Source organism: Vicugna pacos, chromosome 12 (assembly GCF_048564905.1).
Source record: "Vicugna pacos chromosome 12, VicPac4, whole genome shotgun sequence".
In the NCBI taxonomy this organism is placed as follows: Eukaryota; Metazoa; Chordata; class Mammalia; order Artiodactyla; family Camelidae; genus Vicugna; species Vicugna pacos.
This window is the reverse complement of record NC_132998.1, coordinates 875641-900814: the sequence shown is the minus strand read 5'-3', so window position 1 is coordinate 900814 and position 25174 is coordinate 875641. Positions and strand designations below refer to the sequence as shown.

The window sequence follows — 25174 nt, the reverse complement described above, 5'->3', positions numbered from 1 at the left end:
ATGCCGTCCTCCGGCGCCAGGCGGACGCCCGCGCAGTGAGTGGCTTCCGGCCCGAGGCGTCGGTTGGTGACTCAGGATGTTTGGGACCCGATTCTTGTCCCGAAACCAAAAGGCAATGAGCACTTTACAGTCCCTATCCCTGACCCTAAAACCGTGCGCGGCCCCTCAGGATATCTCCCTTGCTTAGCCCTGAGTTCCCCGTTTAGCGTGGGCGGGGATGTTTTCCGGGATTCACCGGTGAGGACGCAGAACCACGGGAAAGGCTGAAGCTGCAAATGCAGCAGGCCAGGTAGAGGTAGATAGTAGGAGGCAGTTACTGCCCCGGCAGAGTTGTTCGGTCTCTTTAGCTTCTCTTGCGGTTTGGTAGAGAGAGAACAGAGGCTATTGAGTTGCTGTGTGACTTGGAACAGTTACTTTAAAGTTGTTTTTTGAAATGAACTTCAGGTGCATGTTAAGGAATTTATGCCGAGTCACCTGCCCCAGTCTCACCAATTGAAGAGACGCAATTGAAATTCTCAATTGAAATGCAGCTGAAGCCTCCGTTGAAATTTCTCCATTCTGCGGCCGCGTTTGCGCCAGTCACCCTGTTTGCTGCTGACAGGTCTTGGAATGGACGGCTGGGTTTTCCTCTGATATATAATTCTTCCAAGGTGTTTGGGGGTTTTTTAGATTTTTAAAAATGGAGTTGTAGTTGATGTACAATATTAAATGTTTCAGGTGTACAACATAGTTTTACAATTTTTAAGGTAATACTCCATTTATAGTTATAAAATATTGGCTGTATTTCCTGTGTTATACATAACCCAGATGTTTATCAACAGTCTCCTCTGTACTGGAAGAGAACCAGCCCGGCCAGGCCCAGCCTCGCTCAGTGGATCCGTAAATGCCCGTAGGCACATAGTGTGCTGGAGACGGGGGCTTGCATGGGCGTTTAGGCGGTGGATCAGAGTGGAAAACCCGCGGGAAGTCAGAAGGGTGAAGGCATAAGTGAACTTTACGCTGGAGACGGGGGCTTGCGTGGGCATACAGGCAGTGGATCGGTGTAGAAGGGCTGCTGGAGATCAGAGGGGTGAGGCTTAGGTGAACTCTATGGGCAATGCAGTAAGTGATGTTTGCTGTTTGGGAAAAGCTTCTTGGAAGAGTGGAAATGGGTTGTATGATAGAAACAGCACTGGTGATGAGGATGTTAGCAACCATTCCGGGAAGCCTCCACAGCAGGTACTGCATGAACCACAGTGTGTGTTAGAGTATGGATTCAGACCAGCCTACTTAAGATTTGAATCTAGGTTTTGCCAGGTACTTGCTGGTAACCTACAGCAAGTTTAGTTATCTTGCTGTGCCTCAGTTCCTTCATCTATAAAATGAGAATAATAATACCTACCTCTTAGTGCTCTTGGGAGGATTCGATGTGTTGATAATTTATAAAACAGAATAGGCCCGGCACAGTAAGTGATATGAGTGTTAAATTTCCTTTACTCTTCCTGACACATGAAGTAGTTGGTATTTCCTCATTTTACATCCATAAAGGATCACTAGGCATGAAGAGATGGAGAGCAAGAAAGAATACATTTCTGTTTAAAGTGTTTGGTTATAAGACTCAGGGAGGGCCACATCACAGATGCCTTTTTATGTCTTTCATCACTTTCACAGACGTTGATTTTGAAGATGTGGTTTATCTGATTTTTTCTCTCTTCCTCTCCTTTAGCTAGAGCCATCTTTTTGGCAGTTTGCCAAGTAGAAGTGGTTATGGCATCATCTAACTTTCTAGCATTTTTTGTCTGCTTTATAGAGAAGTAGTACAAGGAGAAAAGATGAAGACCTTTGGCAGAAATATAGGTTGGAGGACTGTCCTTCATTTTCCTTATTATCTCTGCTTTTTAATCATAAATAATGTTGACTAGGTTGAACATGATCTTAACTAGGCATAGGTGATTTATACATCATGTGTGTGGATTTTCTGTGACAAATGCCCGTCTCCTCTCTTCTGCCCCCCCCAGCTTGTGACTTGTATGTTCTTAAGGATTAAGTATTCTAATATTAGTCAACATAAAATACACTGTTGGTAGGAATGTAGTTTGGTGCAGCTATTTTGGAAAACAGTATGGAGATTCCTCAAAAAACTAAAAATAGACTTACATTATGATCCAGCAATCCCACTCCTGGGCATATATCCAGAGGGAACTCTAATTCAAAAAGATACATGCACTTTAATGTTCATAGCAGCACAATATACAATAGCCAAGGCATGGAAACAACCTAAATGTCCACTGACAGATGGCTGGATAAGGAAGTTGTGTTTGTATACAATGGAATACTACTCAGCCATAAAAAGAATAAAATTATTCCATTTGCTGCAACATTGATGGACCTTGAGATTGTCATTCTAAGTGAAGTAAGCCAGAAAGAGAAAGAAAAATACCATATGATATCACTTATATGTGGAATCGAAAAAAAAGACACAAACTTACTTACAAAACAGAAACAGACTCACAGACATAGAAAACAAACTTATGGTTACTGGGTCCCAGGAAAGGGCATGGGAAGGGATAAGTTAGGAGTTCGAGACTTGCAGATACTAACTACTATATGTAAGACAGATAAGCAACTTCATACTGTATAGCACAGGGAACTATATTCAATAGTTTGTGGTAACCTATAATGAAAAAGAATATGAAAAGGAATGTATGTGTGTATATGTATTACTGAAACATTATGCTGTACACCAGAAATTGACACAACATTGGAAACTGACTATACTTCAATTTAAAAAAAAGAAAAAATTTTTAATTAGGAAGGGCACATTTTTTATACAGTTTTTAAGGATTACTTTCCATTTACAGTCATTACAAACTATTGGCTGTATTGCCTGTGTTGTACAGTACGTCCTTGAGCCTGTCTTACACCCAATAGTTTATACCTCCCAGTTTCCCACCCCTGCATTGTCCCTCCGCCGTTTTCCCCACTGGTAACCACTAATTTGTTCTCTGTATCTCTGAGCCTGCTTCTTTTTTGTTATATTTACTAGTTTGCTGTATTTTTAAGATCTCACATCTAAGAGATATACAACATTTGTCTTTGGCTAATTTCACTTAGCATTATGTCTTCATGCAAATGGCAAAATGTTATACTTTCTAATGATTGAGTAGTATTCCATTGTGCGTGTGTGTGTGTGTGTGTATGTATACACAGCACATCTTCTTTATCCATTTGTCTGTTGATGGACACTTAGGTTGCTTCCATGTCTTGGGAATTGTAAATAATGCTGCTATGAGTGTCGAGCTGCATGTATTTTTTTGAATTAGTGTTTTTTTCAGATATAAACCAGGAGTGGTATTGCTGTATCATATATTAGTTCTATTTTTAGTTTTTTGAGAAACCTCCATACTGTTTTCCACAGTGGCTACACCAATTTACATTCCTACCAACAGTGTACAAGTGTTCCCTTTTCTCCACATCCTTGCCAACATTTATTATTTCTGTTGTTTTTGATGATAGCATTCTGACAGGTGTGAGGTGAGGAAGGGCACATCTTTAAAAGGAAAAGAAGATATACACTAAAAACCTAATAGAGGGGTGGGTATAGTTCAGTGGCAGAGCACATGCTTACCATGCCCCAGGTCCTGGATTCCATCCCCAGCACCTCCATTAAAAAATGAATCACAACAAAATACCTAATAGAACAATTTTTGAAATTACATGACACTATAGATCTTCAGTAACTTGAAAAATTGTGGGTTCACCCTATACAGCTTAACTAGCTCTTTCACCACTAGCTAATGTGTTAAGAATGGATGATAGTTTAGGTGGAGAGAACACAATTTCAGCCATTAAATAGAAATGTCTTTGGTCCTCTGGTGTTTTGACCAGAAAGGTGGTACTGGTGGTAACACAGAAGAGGCAGGATAATGAGGATGTTTTATGATAAGTAGGGGGTTTATAAAGTTGTTTTCAAATCCCATTTTTGTAGACACATACTAGATGCAAGATATAAACAGGAAAATAGATTTAATGGTAAATAATGCTAATTTGATTTTTGTAACATTCTAAAACAGTGGTTCTCAGACTTAGCTGTTCTTCACAATCTTCCTGGAAACTTTCTAAGCAGACAAACTTCCAGATTCTGCCCCCAAAGGTTCTGACTCTAGGTTTGCATTGGGGCTTATTTTATTTGAAATATTTTTAGCCTACTGGAAAGCACAAGAATAAACTAACAGACATTGGTAACCACAGCTTTAATAAAAGGAGTAATCTTTTTAAACAATGCATTTGATCATGTCATCATCCTACTTAAACCCCTTCCATGTGTTTTGGTAAAAACTAGATCCTTTCACTGGCCCACTAAAGCCAGCACAGTTTCAAACACTCCTTGCCTGGACCAGCCACACCTGCTATCTTCAAAAGTGTGCTATGTCCTCTTTGCTCAGGTTGTTCTTTTATGTTTCTGCCCCCTCTCTACCCACCAACACACTTATTTCCAGGGCCAAGGAGAGCACAGTGCCTTGCATATACTGGGCACTCAAATATCTGTAGGATGAATGGCTATCTGGGTGAACAGGAAGAATCAAGGATGGACACTGATACTAGTAAGTCAATAGGGAGATAGGCTGGGGATTCAAGAGATTGAGAGAGTTCCCATGTATTGAACTCTTTGTTTTGTCCTGAAAGAGAAAGTGAGGTGATTGATTTGCTAAAAGGGGAAGCAGAAGGAGGTGACCTGAGAAAGTATGAAGGTTTTTTGTTTGTTTTGGGCAGGGAGGCAATTAGGTTTGTTTATTTTTAATGGAGGTACTGAGGATTGAACCGAGGACCTCATGCATGCTAAGCACACACTACCACTGAGCTCTACCTTCCCCCTAGTAGTGAATGTTTGAAATAGGTGCTGTGAAAGATGGGTGACAGCTTACTGGGGACCCATCCACAAATACTCATTTGACATTTACTGAGTGCCTAGTCTGTACTCCACACATGGACTTTCTGAGCAGCATGGAGGATGGTTGCACTGGGAGGTTGTGTGTTTGTAATGGCTTCAATCTGCAGGTAGTGATTTCCTTTTTCCAGCAGTACTCAGCTGCTTGGATGATTGAGCTGGAGAAGAGAGGCACCTGGAATGGTAATGGGTTGCAGTTTTGTGGAACGGGGATAATGGGTGCACTTGGGAGCAAGGAGGTTGAGAGTCTGAGTAAAAGAGGGTTTGTGGTTCAGGCCAAATAGAGAAGGAATGAGTATGAAAGTGGCCGATTAGATTGAGAGAATATGGAAAGTCACAAGAGGCTCAAGTCTCAATGAGGTTGAAGAAGTAAGGTGGTTGGAGATCTCAGAGTTTTAGTTGGAGAAATAGTGCATTTGAGATTAAAATTTCAGAGGATGTAGAGGAAGATAGGAACTAGGACGAATGGCTGTGGGAGTGAATGTTTGAAAGGGTAGTGAGGTGAAGGTCTTTGGGTTTGAGGAGAGTGTCCCTGAAAGTTCTTTCAATTGCAAATAGCAAAAAATCTGACTAACACTGGCTAAGCAATAAAGAGGATTTATTGGCTTATGTAATTGAAAAGTCTACAGGTAGGGTGGGTTTTCAGTTCATTTTGTTGTTGTTGTTTTTGTTCGGTTTTTGGTTTGTTTGTTTTCTTAACAGAGTTACTGGAAATAGAACCCAGGACCTCATGCATGCTGAGCAGGTGCTCTATCACTGAGCTGTATCCCTCCCCTCTTCAGTTTATTTTGATCAAGAATTTCATGACATAAAGGGACCTGTTCTCTAATTCACTTGCCACTGTCCGTGTGTTAGCTTCTTTCTTGTGTCCCCTCCTGGGGCCAGATATGGCTTAGCTGCACAGCTGTTGCATCTTTATACCACAATAGGAAGAGCGAGCTTTTCTTGACCATTGCAGTCAATTCCTGGACTTCACTCTGACCAGACTTACAAGAATACCCATCCATCCTTGAACTAATCACCATGCCCAGGGAAATTGCCTGATTGTGTTAGGTCTGGGTTATTGCCTTTCCCGTGGTGGGGACGATGGTGTTGCTCTGATTCACTTGGGTCACCCAGGGTGTTTCCCTGCCAGTGGAACTGGATTGGAGTCCATCCAGGTGGGGAGGAGAGGAAAGGAAACCAGCAGTGTCCACCCCAGTGAGGAACTATGATACTAGTTATTGAATTACCTACAGTGTACATTGAAGACTCCAGGGTGACAGCAGTATCCAGGGTGCCACACCCTTCTGTAAATACTGAGTGTGTGTGCATTTAGGGAGTGATAGCAGTGGGAAAAGGTAGAGACAGTATATCAGATTGGCATCATCCCCAAAGAAGCTGAGATTTTCACTGCTCTGAGAATAAGGTTGGGGAAGCAGTATTGGGGCACAAGGAGAATGCACAGCTCACCTCCCAGTATCAGTATATGGGGTTCAGGAGAAAGGACGTTCTCCCCTAGAGGGTGCTTCCAGGATTGAGCTTTCTTGGGAGGTGAGCCAGGTTTCAGGGGAGGCCACAGTGAGATTTGTACAAATAAAGATAAAGAATTATAAGGGATATAGTGAGTGGGAAGTGTTATGTGGAACTAGGTTTGCAGAGAGCACAGTGAAAAGGTTTGAAGGAGCCCTTCAGCTGCTCTCTTACTTCTCTGTTCTTTATACCTTTCTTATGTTCAGGTGTGTTACAGTTACTCTGCTTGCCTGATTACCCTACTCCTACACAGGTTTTTAGTTCTTTTTTGAAAATTGAGGTATAATTGACATTTAACATTGTATTAGTTTCAGGTGTACAACATAGTGATTGGTATTGTATACGTTGCAAAACGATCCTCACAGTAATCTAGTTAACCTCTGTCACCATACAGTTACAAAAAGTTTGTGTGATGAGAACTTGTAAGATCTACTCTCTTAACAACTTAAAAATAATGCAATACAGTGTAATTAATTATAGTCACTGTGCTGTGCATTACATCCCTAGGAATTATTTATTTTATAACTGGAAATTTGTACCTTTTGACCCTCCACCCATTTCATCCACCCTCCATCCCCTGCCTCTGGCAGCCACCAGTCTGTGCTCTGTATCTATGAGCTTGGTTTTGTTGTCATGTTTTTTAGATTTCACATGAGTGAGACCGTATAGTATTTGTTTTTCTCTGTCTGACTTATTTCATTTACCATAATGCCCTCAAGTTCCATCCATCCTGTCACAAATGGCAAGATTTCCTTACTTATTATGGCTGAATAATATTTCATTGTATATAATATATATCACATCTTCTTTATCCATTCACCCATCAATGGACCTTTAGATTGTTTCCGTATCTTGGCTATTGCAAATAATGCTGCAGTGAAATAGGGGTATATGTATCTTTTCTAATTAGTGTTTTTGTTTTCTTCAGAAAAATACCCAGAAGTGGAATTGCTGGATCGTATGGTAGTTCTACTTTTTATTTCTTGAGGAGCCTCCACACTGTTTTACATAGTGGCTGCACCAATTTACATTCCCACCAACAGTGCACAAGGGTTGCTTTCTCTCCACATCCTTGCCAACTCTTGTTGTTTCTTGTCTTTTTTATAATAGTCGTTCTAACAGGTGTAAGGTGTTATCTCATTGTGGTTTTGATTTGTATTTCCCTGATGATTAGTGACGTTGAGCACCTTTTCATGTACTTATTGGCCATCTGTATGTCTTCTTTGGAAAAATGTCTATTCAGATCTTCTGCCCATTTTTGTTTGTTTGTTTTATGAGGTGGAGGGAATTAGGTTTATTTATTTATATTTGGAGCAGGCACTGGGGATTGAACCCAGGCTCTCGTGCATGCTAAGCATGCACTCTACCTCTTGAGCTATACCCTCCCCATCTTCTGCCCATTTTTAAATTGGATTGTTTGTTTGCTGTTGAGTTGTATGAGTTCTTTGTATGTTTTTGATATTAATCCCTTATCAGATAAATGATTTGCAAATATTTTCTCCCACTCAGCAGGTTATTTCTTTTGCTGTACAGAAGGTTTTTAGGTTGATGTAGTCTTGTTTATTTTTGCTTTCGTTGCCTTTGCTTTTTGTGTTAGATTGGATTTTAGTTCTTTAGGGCAGTCTTACCTTTACATTTCAGTAGTACCTTCCTAGTGCAACACTCCACAAATGTTATCTGGATTCCAGCCCAAGATTAGAAAAGAAAATTGACAGGTGGGGGGATTGCTGCTAGAGAGAAGGCTTACTGATTTCACAAAGAAATGACAGTTGGTAATCTAACAGTGAGAGAAGAGACAAGAAAACCTATAAAAGTAGACAAAATTTTGCCCATCAGCTGGCATGTTTTTATAATATCCAGGAGACAATATAGGAAAACACATTTTTGTGTAATGCTAGTGGGAGTACAGAAAATTCGTATAATTTCTTTACAATGCAGTTTGGAAGAATTTATTAAAAATTGTTACTGTACAGAAATTGACCCACCAATTCTATGTATGCTAAGGAAATCCTTTTAGTGTGTATAAATATTTTTATGTTCCCACAGTGAATAGCACAGTGAGAACTACCTTCATTTCTTTGTTTTGTTTTGTTGGGGGGGAGGTAGTTAGGTTTATTTATTTATTTATTTTTATTGTTTTATTTAACTGGAGGTACTGGAGATCGAACTCATGACCTTGTGCATGCTAAGCATGCACTCTACCACTCAGCTGTACCTCCCCCTGTACCTTCATTTCTGACAATAATCAGTTAAACTATCGTGCAGTCATTCTATGGAATTGTACACATTATCACCATTATAAATTATATTTTCAAAAAACAATGAAGTATAAAAATTCTTATTATGTGTTAAGTGAAAAAAGCAGGTTATAATATGACCCTAATTTATAAAATACATATTCCTATAATCATGTTAGCTTTTGCTCATTGTGTTAGTGACTTCAAGGCCTTAAAGAAAGCTGCTACAGCTCCAGGCATCACATCTTCTCACTAATGACTCAAGTGGTAAAAGAAGGGGGCAACCAGGGTTTTCTTCTGTTGACGCTCCATCCCCAGATGACTTCCTCTTACATCTTACTGACCAGAGCTGGGTCACAGAGCCATTCTGAGTTGCAGCGGAGGCTGGGGAAGTGAGTTTCCAAAAAAGAGGATTGTGATTAATCCCTTGGGGCTGGCACACTACCACCAGGAATGTTCTAGGGTTCTGTATGTAGGGAAGAGGGGCAAATGGCCGTTGGGTAGACATCTGTTGCCACGCCCAGTTAACTGCAACACATTGTTTGGGCCAATAGTCACATTCCAGGAAGGCAGTATTTGCAAACATCAGTGACAGTGTATCCATGTGCAGTTAACTCTGCCTTTCTCTGGAAGAAGTAGGCATCATGTGTCAGTGTCAGAGGTCAGCTGTTTTGAGACATGCATTAATGTTTAATTCCTATGATTAATGACCCTTAATTTGCCTCATCTTTGTATGTATAAGCACAACAATGTACTGAATTGTGTCTTGCCTTATATTTAATATGTAGATCAATACCTCTTCCCTTATGTATCCTGAATTTGAAAAGGTTGCAAAAGAGTAGGGACCTTTTTGGGATGGGAGAATTTGTGCCATGTCCTTTAGCTTTCTGGAAATGTAATTACTTGGAAGTGATGAATTAGGTCAAGAGTGCTTCTTAAAATCACACATTGCAAGATCCCTGGTTGTATTATCTGAGGCCAGCTAGAACAGCAGGCCTTGGGCCACGTGCCCAGTGTTGAATAATAAGATGAGAGACCTTAGAAATATGAGCTCCTCTGCCGTGTGTTTTGGGGTTTTCAGCCCTTAATTCTGTGGGTCTGGGGAAGGGCAACAGAAACTTCTTGCTCATGGCCAAGGCCCTTAAGTTGATGAGGAGCAAATAGGGCAAAAGAACTAGCAGTGAGTATGAAGGAATTACTGGTGGGAAAAAAGGAGCTCAGTTAGTTGATGGCATAGAGTTTAAATTCAGCTTTTGCTAATTGGGTAGATTTGACAACTCCTTGTGGAGCTGAGTTTAGTTCTTTCCCTTGAGCCTCTCCTTTCCTCCCAGTGGACAGCAGCCTGTTTATATTCTTCCAGAGAAGACGATAAAGCCCCCCGAGGCAGTTACAAAATCTCCAAGTTCCTATTCCAGGGACCTGGTTTTCAGGAATTCACTCCTCCTTTCACGTGGCAGTTAGAAGGGAGGAGGCACAGCTTCTATACTTGCATTCCAGGAAGGGTCCCAAAAGGAGCAGGGTTCAGGGTGAGAGATCTGAATGGGTATAAATATTTCTCATGTAGCTGCCCATCAGGTGGGCCCAGAGCTTCCAAGTTCACCAGGGCTAGGAATCCTTTCCCTGGGAAGCCCACAGGATGATAATGGTCAGCAGACAGGTGGATGGGTAAGACTTTGTCACGGTGACCGGGAATGAATCTCACCAGAAACAAAACAGTAGCTAATTCACATAGGTCCCTTGACCACCCTCAACGGAACCAACAGTCTTGGGGGCAAATACAGGGGGTTCCGACCACTATCGAAACTGACACAGTCCCAGCTGCATGGCGCTCATCCGCCTGCGCCTGCCTCACTGCTTTCCCCTCTCACGGGGCAACAAGTCAGTGAAGAAGCTGCACCGCAGGCTGGCTCTAAACGATCCCGGAGAAGCTCCGGTGGAACCAGAGGTTGTGATCCACCAAGTTAGAGTTATTCTAAGGAGCCAGAATGTAAAATCTTTAGAGAAGGTACGTGCTGACTTGATAGGAAAGGAATCTCAAAGGGAAAGGACCAGTTTGGATGCCTACCAAGACTCTGAGAGTAATTACAAGGACAACTTGTGGTGAAGGTTCTAAGACGTGGGATCGTTTGCTTAAATCAGCCTTTTTAATAATCTGATCATCTAGTTGTTAAAAATATAAACAAACTGACATTTGTGAATTGAATAAAGGCTTTTGACACTTGGAATAAATATCTGATGGGTAGGCTGGAGTCCCTGTTCTTAAGGAAAAGAGCCACAGCTGATTTGAGTATAACATTTAATGTAAGATAACAGTGGATTGGCAGAGTTGGTACAAAGCTAAGAGATTCGGTTCTAGTCAGTGAGTTAATAGCCTAGGCACCTGGATAAAAATTGGCCCTGCTGTCCTGAGTCCTCCAAAGCCCTCTGCACAGCACCAGCTAGAGGCGCCAAGACTGATACTGGCTACCTGAAGGCGTGGATGGAATCCAGGTGTTCCCAATTCCCAGAGTGAATCAAGAGACTGGCTGGCCCCAGTCAACATAGCAGGTGTAATTTTCAGGACAGGATTGAGGAGAGTAGGTACAGAACTGGACACAGGGTCTAGGTTGCTGTACATTTGCCACATACAGTCATCCAAGAGGCTCTCAGCTTGAGTGGTTAGCCTTTCCACCCTCCCTGACTGCTTATGGTAGGGAAGAAGGTGACTGTCCAATTTAAGAAAAAAGAACTTTCCAAAAGCTATATGTGGCATAAGCTAATGCCACTGCTAGTGCTGCCAGTGGCCAGGCACAGACACAAGGCCCTGAGGAGCTGGGAGAAAAGGAGAAGGATGTGCAGGCAGAGCAGGAGACAGCCAGCTCAGGTCCCTGTCCTAGGACCCCAGAAGGATAAAGGCCGTGCAGCAAAGGGTAACGTACGGTCCTCTTTGGTCAGGCAAAGGCCCGAGCATGGGCCTGGAGGTGAGAGGGCTGGGAGGCGCAGGCTCTGCCCGCTGGCCCCAGGCTTTAGGCACATCACATTGAGGTGGTGATGCAGCAAGAGACGAGGCAAGGAGACAGCAGTCAGGCTGGGAATCCCCGGGTCCTAGGAGCTGCCCTTGTCATCCATGAGGTCATACCTGCAGGAACAAGCAGAGGCAGCTCGGGTAGAAAGATGACTTTTGTGTCCTCTTATAAATGAGACAGGATCTGGGGCTCTTGTACTTCAGAAGATCATGGTTCTCAGCTCAGATTACATCCTTTTCTCCCCCTGTGACCGGGATGTCTCCTCAAAGATCCAGGCCCATCCCCAGCTCACCAGATACTCACCACTGGGCTGCACCCTGGGAGAGGTCTATCTCAGCAAGGTCCAACTGCACCTGTGTTGGAGGATAGTTGGGGTGAGATGTTACTTTTGATACATCCAAAGACCATCCTCACATACTCCTGGTCCCAAATCAGTGGCGAGGTAACTGGGTCACTGGTAGAGTAGTGTCACCAGGGCGATTCCTCCCAATAAGGACTGCAAGCCTTGGCACTGGCAGCCTCTAACACTCCTCTTCACCCTGCTCACCCCTGCCCTCTTACCTTCCCCAGCAGCTCACGTTCTCGTGACATGAAGGAGGAACTAGACTTCACAGAGACATCCAGCTTTCGCCGGAGAGCCTCATCCAGGGACAGCTCCCACTCAAACCTGGGGAGGGACTGGGTGTCAGGGGCAGGGTCCTTCCCGAGCCTGCTGTCTCCCCACCTGAATGCCCACTGACTTACCGCTCATTGAATTCAGGATTTAGGGTCCTCTTCTTCTGTGAGGTCTTCCTCTTGGTGCCCCGGTTCTTGTCTGGCAGTAGCAACAGTGACACATAGGGGTCAGGAGGGTCCCGTCCATTTTGTCGAAGGGCCCTGGAACAGGAGGAAGGCGGTGATGAGGGAGCCTCGGGGGAGGGATGGGGAGAAACGAGTCTGGGACGGATAGAGTCTCACCGGCACCCATGAACGATGCTGACCAGCTTTCGTTCTTCACTGTAGTACCAAACCGTCAGTCTCACCTGGCCCAGAGGCCCGGCTGGAGCCTCAAGGGGACTGTGGAGAGATGGAGATGGGCCTGGGAGAGGTGGTGCCTCGGGAGCCTGTAACTTATCCTTTAGTTCCTTGACCGTCCCATCTTTCTGTCCCAGAGCTTTACCTGTCACCGTGCGTTAGGCGTTGCCGGAGCTCTGGGGCTGAGGAGGTAATGTGTGGGAGTCCCTTCCCGAGCTCTAGTTCTTCACTCAGAGAGGAGGAGCTGTGGCTGTAGCTGTGGCTGTGAGCTTCCACCCCCGAGTGCTGGGACACCAGGATCTAGGCGGGCAAGAATGCCGTGAGCTGCACAGTGTCCTGCTCCCCCCGGGCTAGGAGGACATGGCCCTCTGCTCCTGCCCTCCCTCCCCCTGCCCACATGTCCTGGCGCTCACCCCCAGCTGTGCTCTCAGTAGCACTTGCCCTTGACCATTGCTGAGTGTAAACCAGTGGTCCAGGCAGAGCCGGTCAGCCACGAGGAGCTCGGAGAGGGGCAGGGATAACGAACCCAGTGTGCCAGTCCCCTCGCCCCGAACCTGCGGAGCAACAGGACTGTGATCAAGAGAGAAGTGATTCAGGGGGAAGATATAGCTCAAGTGGTAGAGCACATGCTTAGCATTGCAGGAGGTTCTGGGTTCAATCCCTAGTACCTACTCTAAAAATATATAAATCTAATTACCACCCCCCACCAAAAAAAAGCAAAAGAAAAAAAATCACGTTAAAAAAAAAAGAGAAGTGATTTAGTTCTGGCATCCCAGGTCCAAACGCTTGGAGGCTTGGGTGGTTGTGAGAGACGCCCATTCTGGTCCCACTTCCCTACTTTCCTGTCTTAACCAGAGCAGGCTGTGCTATTTGCTTCCTAAGCTTTCACAGATGATGCCAGCAATACCTGCACAGGGCGGAGGACAGTAAAAACGGAATTAAATGTTTCTGCCCATCCTACCCCCACGTCCATACTCCAGATGTAATGACCTTTAAGCCCTTCCTGCTTCTTCGTTCTAACAGTTCTAACTAATCTGCCTACATCTCTATTTCATAATTTGCTGACTTTAGTACATACTGATGCCCTGCTATGCAAGATGATGAATTTTAACACTCGGCAACATTTGACCACTTCCTGTCTCTTGAAACACACTTCTTTTGGCTTCTGTAACCCACTCTCTGCTGGTGAGCATCCTACCGCCATGGCCCTCTGAAGGGCTCTTCTTCCCCCATCTGTCCTTTCATTGTTTCATTGTCCATCCTTTTGTCCTCTTTTCACTCTACACACGCCCTGAGGGATCTTGCTCACCCTCATGACTACAGTTGCTCCCTGCTGCTTGCTCACGATGCTCAAACAAGAGGGAGAGGGAAGAATATTGTGATGGGCCATAGATCTACCATCGAGATGGCTGTCTCCCCTTGGATGGCCCTCAAGAGATCTCAGATGCTAACTCCTGCCCTGTGCATTCCCTCTGTCGGCAGCAGTACCTTTATCTGTCCAGCCACCCCACCCATGCTAAACCTGGGAGTTAGCACCTAGGCTGTTCCTTCTGCCTTCTCCCCTTCCATGTCAAAATAACCACTAAATACATCTGGCCTTTGTCAATTCTTGCTTCAGGTAAATCTAATAGTCTCTTAACTCATCTGCCTGCCTCCAGTGTTGCCTTCCTCTAGTCCATCTTTCACCCTGGTGTCAGCAAGATCTTTCTAAAATGAACATCTGGATATGCCACCCTCCATTCCTTTCGGTGTTCCCTATGCCTTTAGGGTAGAATCCAAATTCTTAGCATGTTTTTTAAGAGCTCCTGTGAGCTCACTTCTGCCTGCCTCTCTAATCTATAATTTGCCTTCTTTCTCCTCCATTTCCTTCTCAGCCTGAAGAGTTTTCCTGTCAGGGCCTATCTACCTTTAAGCTAAGGATGTCTTTCTTAGCACCCACCTCACCTTTTCCCTAGTCTGAGCTAGAACCTCTCCTTTTTTCCTCACGTTGCCTTTTACCTGAGTGGTTATTATCTGTCTGGAAGAATTCTCTGGTCATTTTTCTCCCAAGAGAGTGTGAGTTCCAAAAAGATAAGAACTATACTTTTTATCTCTGAATGCCCTGTGCCTGCTTCAGTGCCTGACCCATGGCAGCAATCTGCAAAATGTTTGCAGAATGAAGTTACAGTACCTGCAACTCCAGGCTCTCAGTGTTTGGTTTCCTGATGAGAAAGGAGGCACTCTCATCCCAGATAGGGGCTGACGTTTGGGAAACAGTCTGGTGGAGATGGGGGGTGATGATCAGTGGTTGACACTCTCTACTCCTCTCGTCCCTCCCATCCCTAGTCCTGCAGCATTTCCTAATACCTTAGTTTTATGGGAAGTATCTCCTACAGCAAGAGTAGCATAAGGGCTGGGAGGCTTGGTACCTTTCCGGAGCTGGAAAGAGAATATTAGTCTTAAATTTGGACCAGTGGATCCCCACCTCCCCTCACAAACTACATCCACAGCCAGTGGCCTATGTCCCCATTATCACTTGACAGCCACCACCCTCCTGTTCTTGGACAGACAATTCTTCCCACCTGGGAGAGAGGAATTTGGAATTTACTATTCCAAATACACCAGGAGCATCCAAACCTGAGGGAGGTAGAGGGGCCAGAGAGCTATGGGGTGTGGGGAGCAGATCTCACCGGCAGGTCCTCAGCCCGCTCCAGGTAGACAGACAGCAGGGCTGCTGCCAGTTCTGCACTCTTCTGAGTCTGGATCAAACTGTTCACCTGCAGCACCTGGGGGAGGACACACAGGGGCTGGGGAGTGGTCACTGACACCCTGGGGCCTGGCATATGCCTTGAAAGCTGATGGAAGAGTTTACCTTGACCCATCTGTGGTCCCTTCCTTCCTCCAGCATCTTTCCTTACCTCCTCTAACTCAGCAGCAGTGGGACGAGGGGTCAGACGCTCCAGACGCAAATGTAGGCGGCCAGATGGGACATCCTCCAAGGTCAGCCACTGTGGAATTAGGTAGGGTTAAGACTTGGGGGTGCGGAGACAGGGACTATGAGAATGAGATGTGTCAAGTTCAGGAGGGATGGTTGATTCTAATTCCATACTCACTTCATCAAGGAAGCCACTGTTTAGGACTGTGGTAAGACTCACTTTACACCTGTAAAGGAGAAAGATTCAAGTCTATGGTCAAAGCCAGTCTCTTGTCTCCAGGAGGCCAAACTTCCATGGCCTACAGAGGCCCAGCCCATGTTCCCCCCAGCCTCCTACCCTCTCACCTGCCCAGAAAGTCATCCTTGTCCAGGTCCTTGTCGAAAACCTCAACCTCTAGCTCTTGGCCTGGAATTGATGTGACGATCACCTAGTGGGAGAAAACAGTGGGGATGTAAGGGAATCCTTTCCTTTTCTTCTCCAAATGACGAGACCACACCCCCACCCCTGCCCATCAGCTGACTGCAGAGGTTTTCTGGACCACTGTCAGAACTGGGGGAAGAAGGGGGCAGGGCTGGGAGGAGTCCTAGCCACTCAGTTCTGACCTCAAAGACCTCATTCCAGTGGGGGTTGAGATCTTCCCGAACAACACGACTCCGGAAGCTTCGTCCTGCCAGCTTTAGTTTGACATAAGGGTCTGACTTGCCCTTCACCAATCCTCCCAAGAAACGGTCTTTGGCAATCAGGTCCTGGGCCTCTAATACATGAATCCGAAGCACATTCTGCAAAAGGGACAGATGGGGGCATCAGATGTCAAAGGGAGGAACCTGTCAGACCCAGCCCTGAAATAGGCTTTGCACATACAGAGTTCTAGTTCCTTCCAGATAGTGACTCACCTCTGTCCCAAAATTACTGTCAGGAGTAGTTTGATAGGGTCGAGGTGGGGCATCCACACTGCTGCCTGTCTGGGGGTCCTCACTGTCCAGGTCCCAAGCCCCAGGAGTACCAGGCACAGCAGGGAAGCGCACTTCGGATGAATCCAAGTACAGGAGCTGGGAAGGGGAGTGACTGTGATTGTCGAGTCAAAGCAGTGCATTTAGGCTCAGGCAGGCAAGGTGTCGGGGGCTAGGGGACAGAGGGGGGGCTCTGCCTGGGTAAACAGGTCCCTGCCTGGGCTGTGCATATCTCTAGAGGGTTCCCTACTCACTCACTCTACTCAACCATCTCTTCCTCCAGTGAGATCAACATTTTTTGTGTTCCTGCTAGATGCTTCCACATACACTAGCTCATTTAATCTTAGGGGATGCCCTTTCCCTACTCTTAATACCAAGGAATCCACAAGGCCCTTCCCTACCCACAGCACTTTCCCCATCTCCATACCCTCATCACCAGTTTCATGTAGAGCCGGGAGTTTGGGCCAGAGCTGCTGAGCTGGAACCACTGGTCCAGAGTGAGCTCAGGAGCAGTCAGCAGACGAGGCAGAGGCAGGGTCAGTGCCCCTAAAGTCAGGGCCCTGGAGTCATCCTTCACCTATAGGCCCAGGAGAAGGGGATGGAGTAAGAGATTAGGGAAGAGGGAGGCGGACTCAAAAAACAATAACATGGCTGCAGCTTTATTCCCTCTGTGCCAAAGACAAAACTTTTGCTCCTTTTACAGTCCTCTGCCCACTCCATGGTCCCTCCTTTGCTCTTTGTGGTCCCATTACCTGGAAAGTTCTCATTCTGCTCCTCTCTGCCTATTTAAACCCTACTGATACTTCAAGGCCCACTGAAAATCCTGCTTCCTTCACAAAATCTACTTTCTCCACCCTCTGTACCTTTCTCTGGCCATCCTTAGCACCATACTATGGGTATTTCACACCCACTGGTTAATGTTGAATCATACTTAGATGATTTTATATATGTTTGTGTCTATGAAACTAGCCAGTAAGCTTCATGAAGGCAGATACCATGTTTCATGCTCTATGACCTTAAGAGTGCTAGGTGTCTGCAGGTGCTCATTATGTTCTTCTCTTTTAAAAAATAATTGTATTGAGCTATAATTTACATACTACAAAAATCACTATTTTCAGTGTGAAATTCTCAATTATCATAATGATTCTAGAGAGAAGGGTGAGGAACCATGGAGAGTGGAGGAGGTGGAGAGTCTAGGTAGATGGACTGAAAATAGAGATCAGAGGAGAAGATGGAGAGAAGAAATGGTGCTGATCTGAAAGACAGAGTAGGGAATCCAGGAGGGGCTGATAGGTGATTCTCTTACCTGCACATCGAGCTCCTGGCTTCGAGGGTCTTGCAGGAAGAATCGGAAGGCTTCCTCCCACACCGGAGAGTTGGTGCTATAGACAGACTGGAGATGTGCAGGATGGGGTCAAAGGTACACGGCACGGTACCATTCCTGCTTCTCTAGAAAACCCCTGCCCTTACAGGCATTCTAAAGGGAAGACTTCATCCCAAGAACAGTCCTCCCTCCTTCTGGCCCCACACACGTATGACACCTCCCACAGTGATGTCCTTGTCCTGGCCCTCACCTTGCTTTCCTGGGTCACATCCTGAACTGACAGCTGTACCATGGGGTTGGGCTCCTTGTTCCCCTTTTTCAGCTGTGGGGGATACAATTCAGAAGTCACCATCTTGGTTGTTTTTGTTTCAGTGAAGGAAGGTGGGCTCTCATCAGAATCTTTTCCCTGAGGTGGCTCTGATCCCCTTCTTGGAACCCTTGTGTCACATGCTGTTGCTTCTGGAGCAGGGGCAAGGGGCGAGGGTGTGGGAATGCCCTCAGAAGCCACACTCACAGGAAGATCCTGGGCCCGATCCAGATAGACAACTAAGATGGCAGCTGATGGGGGCTCTGGTCGGGAGGAGACTCCGCGGTTCCACTGCAGAACCTGGTGGGGGCGGGTAGCAGTCAGACCTCCACCCCCTCAGGCCGCCATACTAACTACCTGTTTCTCCCCTACTAGGTTCCTGTTGTACTTGTTAGTTACCTGCTCCAGTTTTTCTGCATCTGGCAAGAGTGAAAGCCATTCTAGCCTTAAGTGAACTTGGCCTTGCCCACCTTGTAGAGGGAACCACTGGAGGGAGAGGGAGAGGAAGAAGTGAGTATAGTATACACTACAGAAGAAGTATAGTAGAGATCAGATACCCACCCAACCTCTTCCCCGCCAATGTAGCAACCATTGTCTACCCAATGGGTGACACCACCCTCCACCTTCCTCTTCTCTCAACTTACTTCGTCCATTACTCCAGCCTGCAATACCTTCCCCACATCCAGCTTCATTCTAGGGGTGGTGGTGGTGGTGGTGATGATGGCAGTGAAAGGGAAAAGAGGGGAGTGTTGTAATTAGCAGCATGTCGTTCATTGGCCCTCCACTCACCCACCCAGAAATAGCTGGCAGATCTCAGACTCCCTTCCGAAGACTCAGGAGGCATTTATGTATGTGTGCATGTGTGTGTGTGGTGGGGATGAGGGGTGGGAAGGTTGGGAAGGAAAATGACACATGATTCTCAAACTTGGAAAAGGATTATAATTCCCTCTGGGAACTTGTTGGCCTTGGGGCCACCCAGCACAGGCAGAGTCTCACCTGCCCAGAAAGTCATCTTTGTCTGGATCCTTGTCAAACACCTCCACCTCAATCTCCTGTCCTGGGACCTCATGTACCATCACCTGAAGGACACAGAGGGATAAGGGTCTGCAAGTGTGAGAATCATCCCATCAGCATCTTCTCTCAAAACCTCCCAGAGCCTCCCAATCTGACATAGCCCCTTTCCTTGGTTCTCCCACCTCGTAAGTCTCTCCCCACTGGGGGTTAAGTTCCTCATTGATGACACGACTGCAGAATGCCTGGGTGCCCACTCGCACAAGTGCATACGGGTCCGACTTGCCCTCAATCAGGCCCTTTACATATTTGTCCTTAGAGCTCAGCCCTCGTGCAGCCAGCAGGTGAATCCGAATAATGCCCTGAGGGCAGGAATCAGATTGTGAGAAATTAAAGATCCAGCACAGGGTTCCTGAGAGAAGGATCTGTCTAATAGGGGAGAGGCCATACCCTGGGAAGAGGGGAACGCAACTGGGCTACATCCTGAAGGTCAGGCACAAGGGGCACCAGTAATCGATTGGGCAACACAAGGAAGGCAGCGATGGAATCCATGATCATGTTGTCAGAGAGGGAGCTGAATGAGGGAGGAGAAAAGAAGGTGAGTGTGGCCCCAGCTTCCCATATCTCCCCACCCCCAACTGTTGCCCACAATCAAGAGATGTAAAGCTAGAGGGAAGTCCTTGCTTCAATACACCTTTTTGCTACGCTTCTACCCTGATTTCCCACCTACTGCTCTGTCCCTCCCTCACTACCCTCCCAGTTCGTCTTTCTCCTTTTGCCCCTGCTGAGGAGTCTGTAGCCTTCTTCATCCTCTACCAAAATGCACAGTCCTCCCACAGAAAAAAAATTACAGTATGCAACTTTTCATGGGTATTTGTCTGATGTCCCCAACTAGGGTCAAGGCTCCTGGAGGACACTGGCTTCAGCTTTTACTGCTCCGTATTCATTAATCCCCCAAGCCACGGCTGGAATACTTAGCAGGTGCTCAGTAAGTCCTTGATACCTGAGTCCTGGGATATCCAGCAGGTTGGTCATCCCTGTCCAGTTGATATCTAAGGTCTGGAAGCACAGAGCAAGGGAATCAGGACAGAGCATATGGTGGCATGGTCACCCCATCCAACAAGTACCAGACCCCTCAGCCTGCTTGTCAATTCCCTCCCCCATAGCTGGCCACCCTCCCCCTCCCAGTCCTCTGTTTCCTCACTCATCTACCCCTCCTCAATGTTTTCCCTTACCGGGCGTCGGATAAAGAACATCGACACAGCCCCCACGATAGGAAGGTCCCCAATAAGTGGCTCAAGAATCACCCGCAAGACACCATGTAGCTGGGCCAGGAAGAGAAAAGCAAAGCCTTTCCTCAGAAGAGGCCTTCATTCTCCCACAAACCTCCCCAGCCTGGGTTTTCCCAACCTCCCACTTCCCTACACCTGAGGAAACTTAGGGCAAAGGCTTCCCTTGGAGGCTCCTGACATCTGCCCCACCTGCATGCCCTTGACTCCTGCTTTGCAGAAATATTTCTTCACTTCCACATCAATCTGTACATCACCTACATAGCTGGGGGTTGATGAGGAAGAGAACAGAGCGGGTTAGTACAAGGTTGTAGTGGGGGTCCAGGAAGTGAAGTAGAGTGACCAGGAAGGGAAAGCGGGAAGAGTGGTGAGTGGCATTACCTGACGTTCAAGTCCATCAGGATCTGCTCTTTTCTCTGACCAGGGTGAACCTTGACTCCTAGGATGCGCAGTGGCTGGAGAGAGATGAATTCTTGAGAGGGGATGGAAAGGGAGGAATACCTCAGCCTCCTTTGGGCCACCCACCTCCCCTGTCCCATCTCCTCTCTTCCATTACTTTCCCTCCTACATACGTACTTTTTCACCCAGTTCCACTCGTGTGAATGTAAATGTCTGCAGGTGAGGGTTAGATCCTCGAACAGCCGGCGCCACAGTTTCAGCCAAAAGTTTCTCCATATACTGGCCCAGGAAGGGCCAGACCTGGGCCACAATCTGGGAGGAAAGGGAGCTGATCACAGAGCTGGCCCTCTAAGGCAAGTGCCTTCAGAATCCTCCCCACAGGGAGGACTGGGGACTAGGCTGGGGCTAGAAGTGAAGTATGGCAGGGCCTGGCAAGAGAAACGAACCCCATTCCCCCTCATGAAAAAAAAATCAAGACAATCAACCCTCACCTTGTTTAGCCACTCAGCCTTTTCCACATCTGGGAAGCTGACCTGGAGGTGGAGGAAGCAGACAGTGAGGAGCACACCCCTGCTCCTGGGCCCTACTAAGGTGCCGGGTGGGATGCCCTCAGAGGAAACCTAAGTGCGACAGAGCCTCCTCACACCCAGGGGTTGGGGGTAGGGGCTGGGGTGTCCTAAGATTCATTCCTCCATATTGTTTGGGGGCACTGAGGTCTCTGACAAAGGGAGCTTCCAGGGTGCAGGCCACACCATGTTGCTTTGTGGATAGCTCAGGGAGGTGAACTGACAGCTGCTGGGGCAGAGAGGAGGAGGGAAGAGAAGGGCACATTCTTTCTGGAGGGGGAGGTCCTGACAAGTCAGAGTTTGAGGAGGAAATCCTGGGACTGGATTAGTCCGGGTTCCTTTTACCAGCCTTCCCTCTAACCCTCAGACTGGGACTTCTATACCAAGAAAGTGAAGAGGGAAGCGGCTCCTGAGTTAGGGAGGGGCCAGAGGAGTTATTTAGGCCCAGGCTGCTGTTTTCTTTTTTGTCAATGTGACTCCTTTTACAGGAAGGAAGGACACCTGTGCTTTGTATTGGGCGGAGGAGGAGTTGCCTTAGGAGAAAGATTAATTTCCATGATGAGGAGTAGGAGGAACAGAGGCAGTTGCTGCCTGGGCTATAAGTCTCCTGGGGCCATTTCTCCCCCTTTCTCCACCCCAGTCCAGGATCTGGGTAGCAAGGCCGTGTCTGCCTTGTGTCAGCTTTGATTCTCCCTCGACGGGCACCTCTGCTGGGAGGAGCAGGAAGGGAGGGGCTGGGTAACGGGCTCTGCCTCTGCAAGGCCTAAGAGAAGCCATTCTGGCCCCTCAATAGAGGAGAGGGGCGTAGTAATAGGGTCCTGGCCCCAACCGTGAAAGCGCGGCCCACAGTCCGGAAAAGGGTGGGGCCGGCCAGGGGCGGTGGAGTGTGGGCAGCGGGCACTGCAGCAGCCGCACTGCCCTCCCCCCAGCACCCCCGCCCTTTGTCCAGCAGCCGCCTCCGCTGCGCTGCGGCCCCGCTGCCTGAGGCTGGAAGACGAGGGCCGGAGGGTCCGTCCAGGTGCAGGGGCTCGGCTGCTCCCGGAGCTGGGTCCCAGGGGTACCCAAGGATAAGAGCGGGAAAAGGAAGAACCTTACGGCCTTAAGAAATTTTTTAAAAGTCCTTGGGAGGACAGGAAAGACGAGGGAACCCTCTGAGCGGGAACGGGGATGCCCAGCAGCAGCAACGGCGTGAGTGGCACCAGGAACGAGGAGGGGCATTCGAGCAGCTTGGAGGAAGAGCCACTGCTGAGACGGGCTCCTCAGATGTTATTACTGCTCTTGCCCAAGCGTATAGGAAAAAGTCCTGATTTTGCTGAAGAACCGGGATCTGGGCGTGCGGAAGGCGGAGGTGGGGCGGCGAGGGGAGGGGAATAGTCGGTCCCAAGAGAGGCGCGTTCCAGCAGGCAGGAGGCTAGCGAGGCGGGAGGGGAAAGTCTGGGGTCCATCGTCCCAAGGTGAGGAGCTGACTTTAGGGACAGGGAGGGAGAGCCCTTCTACTGGAGGGCTAGAAGTGGGCTATGCTGCACTGAGGATTGAGGGGGGTCGCTTACCCAGGCAGGTAGCTCTCGATGGCTCATGTAAAGAGTTTTTGCCGTGAGCCGCTCCTCATCGTCCAGCAGCTGCCGCGCTACTCGAAGGCTCCGTTCTTTCTCCTCGCGGACCCGGCGCCAGCCCAGGTAGAGGGCGAGGCCGAGGAGCACGAAACCCACGCTGAGTCCCATTGCGCCGGCCAGGTACACCGGCACCAGCACCAGCAACCTCCGCCCAAACGAAGTCAGCACCGCCAGGGCCTCACCCGCCGCGCCTGGGCCGGCAGGTTGGTTCCCAGAACTCTGCTCCGGCTTTGTGTTTGCAGTGGGGGACAGGTCAGGGGGGTCGGAGGGAGTAGAGGGCTGGTCCACGGGGCTAGGGCTGGAGTCGTCTCCAAGAGAGCGCTCCATGGTGCCACCTCTGGGAGGACCCACCCGACCCAGAGACCAGCTAGCGGTTGCCTAGTCTTGCGACCAGCTCCCCTCTACAAACCAAAAATCCCAGAATGGGGGAGGGAACTTCAAGCCACGCCCTCTTCCCTGACGACTCGGGTTGGCCCGCGCCGCAGAGACCAAGGTGGAGTCAAAAGCTCGAAACCCCGCCCCCTTCCGCGGGGAGCGGGAGAGGGCTCCGGAAAGGCAGGACCTTCCTGATTGGACCAGAGTGTCAAGATGGGCGGTCTGGGATGGCGGGAAAAGGAGTAAAAAGGCTAAAAGTGCAGCCTGTGATTAGGCAGAAAGAGAAGGAGGCGTAGCGTACCACTTAAAGAGGAGAGGTGGGACCAGGAGTTCCCCCACGTGGGATTGGAGTGCCTGTGGTATGACGTCATGCAGAGCCGCGTCGCGAATTACTCGGTTTTAGAGCAAGCTGGGGTTGTGAAGTTGAGTTGTGGAGGATCAGGATTTCCTTTCACTCCATTCAGACAGTTTGGCAGGATTTAGTCTGGGATTCCTACATGCTCATTTGTTAACTTTCCCTAGCTTTCATACTTTTTCCCCTGGGTCTCCTTACACAAGGAAAGAAATTACCCTATTTGGAATTAAAGTGTTCAATGACTGACCTTGTTTGTCCTGTTCCCCAGTCTTATACCTTGTCTATGCGCTGTAAAGACAGACACTACAGAAAACGGGAGAATCTGAGAATTAGAGTTGAGATTATCCAGCCTTCAGGGAAGAGGGGAAAAAAAGGCGGAGTGAATAGGAAGTGAGGCTTTATTTCTCTTTAGAAATCTCCAGGTTATTCCATTCTGTCTCCAAGAGTTAAAGGACAGATTAAAACTAAATTGGCTCCAAAGTGGGGAGGGGGATCAGCTGCAGCAGAAATGATTACATTTTCCTAGAATTTCCTGACCCCGAGGAACTGCTAGGACACGAAAATGAGAAATCAAAAGTAATGAGACGATTCTATTTCTCATTTGCCTGAGTTATAAGGAAGGTTTAGAATACTGTCAGATGTAGAACTAATGCAGTTCTACATTGCACTGCGTAGGTTTACGAACGGAAAAATGCAGGGTTCATTGATGATGACTAAGTTAACTGGTGGAATGTTGTCTAGGGACTTAGAAAGTGGACTGATTGAAAGCCCAGGAGGGAAGGGTTGGTGATAAGATGATTACCTTTTAATGCAGTATATGTGGGGCTCGTTGTGTTATTCTGTTTGATGCAGCAGGGGAACTAGGATCGATTGTTCGAAAGAGACTAGATCTGCAGCTGTTAAATTTTATCTGGCTCTGCAGGACAGATTTCATCAGGCTGTGTTTCATCAAAGCTGCTTAAAACATGTCCCTGCCCAGCCTTCCTCCCTTAATCTTAAAATTTCTCACTTCTTTTTCTCTACTTCCCTGAAGATAACACTATCTAAACTGCTTCTTTGGAGGATGTAAGAGGGATCTACTTACCAACTGATGAAGAACTATGGCAGGAAACTGGATGAACCTCCTTAGAGAGAAACTTCTCATTAAACTGAAATTTGCCAAGCACTGGAATAGGGGGAAGGAATCCCTTAGGCTGGAGGATGGAGAGGGCGATCTATAGAGGTTCCTTTCCAAACTTTACATTTTTCATCCTATCTAAGTCATCAGACCCTCGTACTGAAGATGGTATATGGAGGACAAAAACTCATCCCCAGGAAGGTCTCTTCCCATCTGGGACCCAGGAGCCACAGAATCAGCAGCTGCATTGCAGGCACC

The 25174-nt window shown here is 47.4% G+C and overlaps 1 protein-coding gene and 1 long non-coding RNA gene across 2 annotated transcripts; one reads left to right on the top strand and one right to left on the bottom strand.

Annotated features, from left to right (window-relative positions):
* The first annotated feature begins 7 nt into the window (after positions 1-7).
* Positions 8-19786, top strand: LOC140700021 (uncharacterized). The gene is made up of 3 exons (XR_012078219.1): positions 8-112; positions 18567-18701; positions 19639-19786. It is a non-coding gene; the product is annotated as an uncharacterized lncRNA (long non-coding RNA).
* On the bottom strand, positions 10984-23510 carry LOC140700007 (extended synaptotagmin-1). Its single transcript, XM_072972453.1, has 31 exons — positions 23007-23510; positions 21382-21423; positions 21068-21202; positions 20873-20946; positions 20684-20756; positions 20438-20527; positions 20206-20261; positions 19653-19776; positions 19388-19564; positions 19188-19270; positions 18836-18884; positions 18591-18677; positions 18399-18491; positions 18135-18206; positions 17867-17953; positions 16988-17137; positions 16504-16659; positions 16213-16389; positions 15955-16037; positions 15788-15836; positions 15593-15682; positions 15365-15460; positions 15042-15113; positions 14866-14952; positions 13109-13249; positions 12841-12995; positions 12639-12737; positions 12426-12557; positions 12243-12348; positions 11985-12034; positions 10984-11794 (listed from the first exon to the last, which is right to left on the bottom strand). The coding sequence occupies exons 1-31, from the start codon at positions 23394-23396 to the stop codon at positions 11761-11763; spliced, it is 3309 nt and encodes a 1102-aa protein (XP_072828554.1). The 5' UTR covers positions 23397-23510; the 3' UTR covers positions 10984-11760.
* Positions 23511-25174: the final 1664 nt, after the last annotated feature.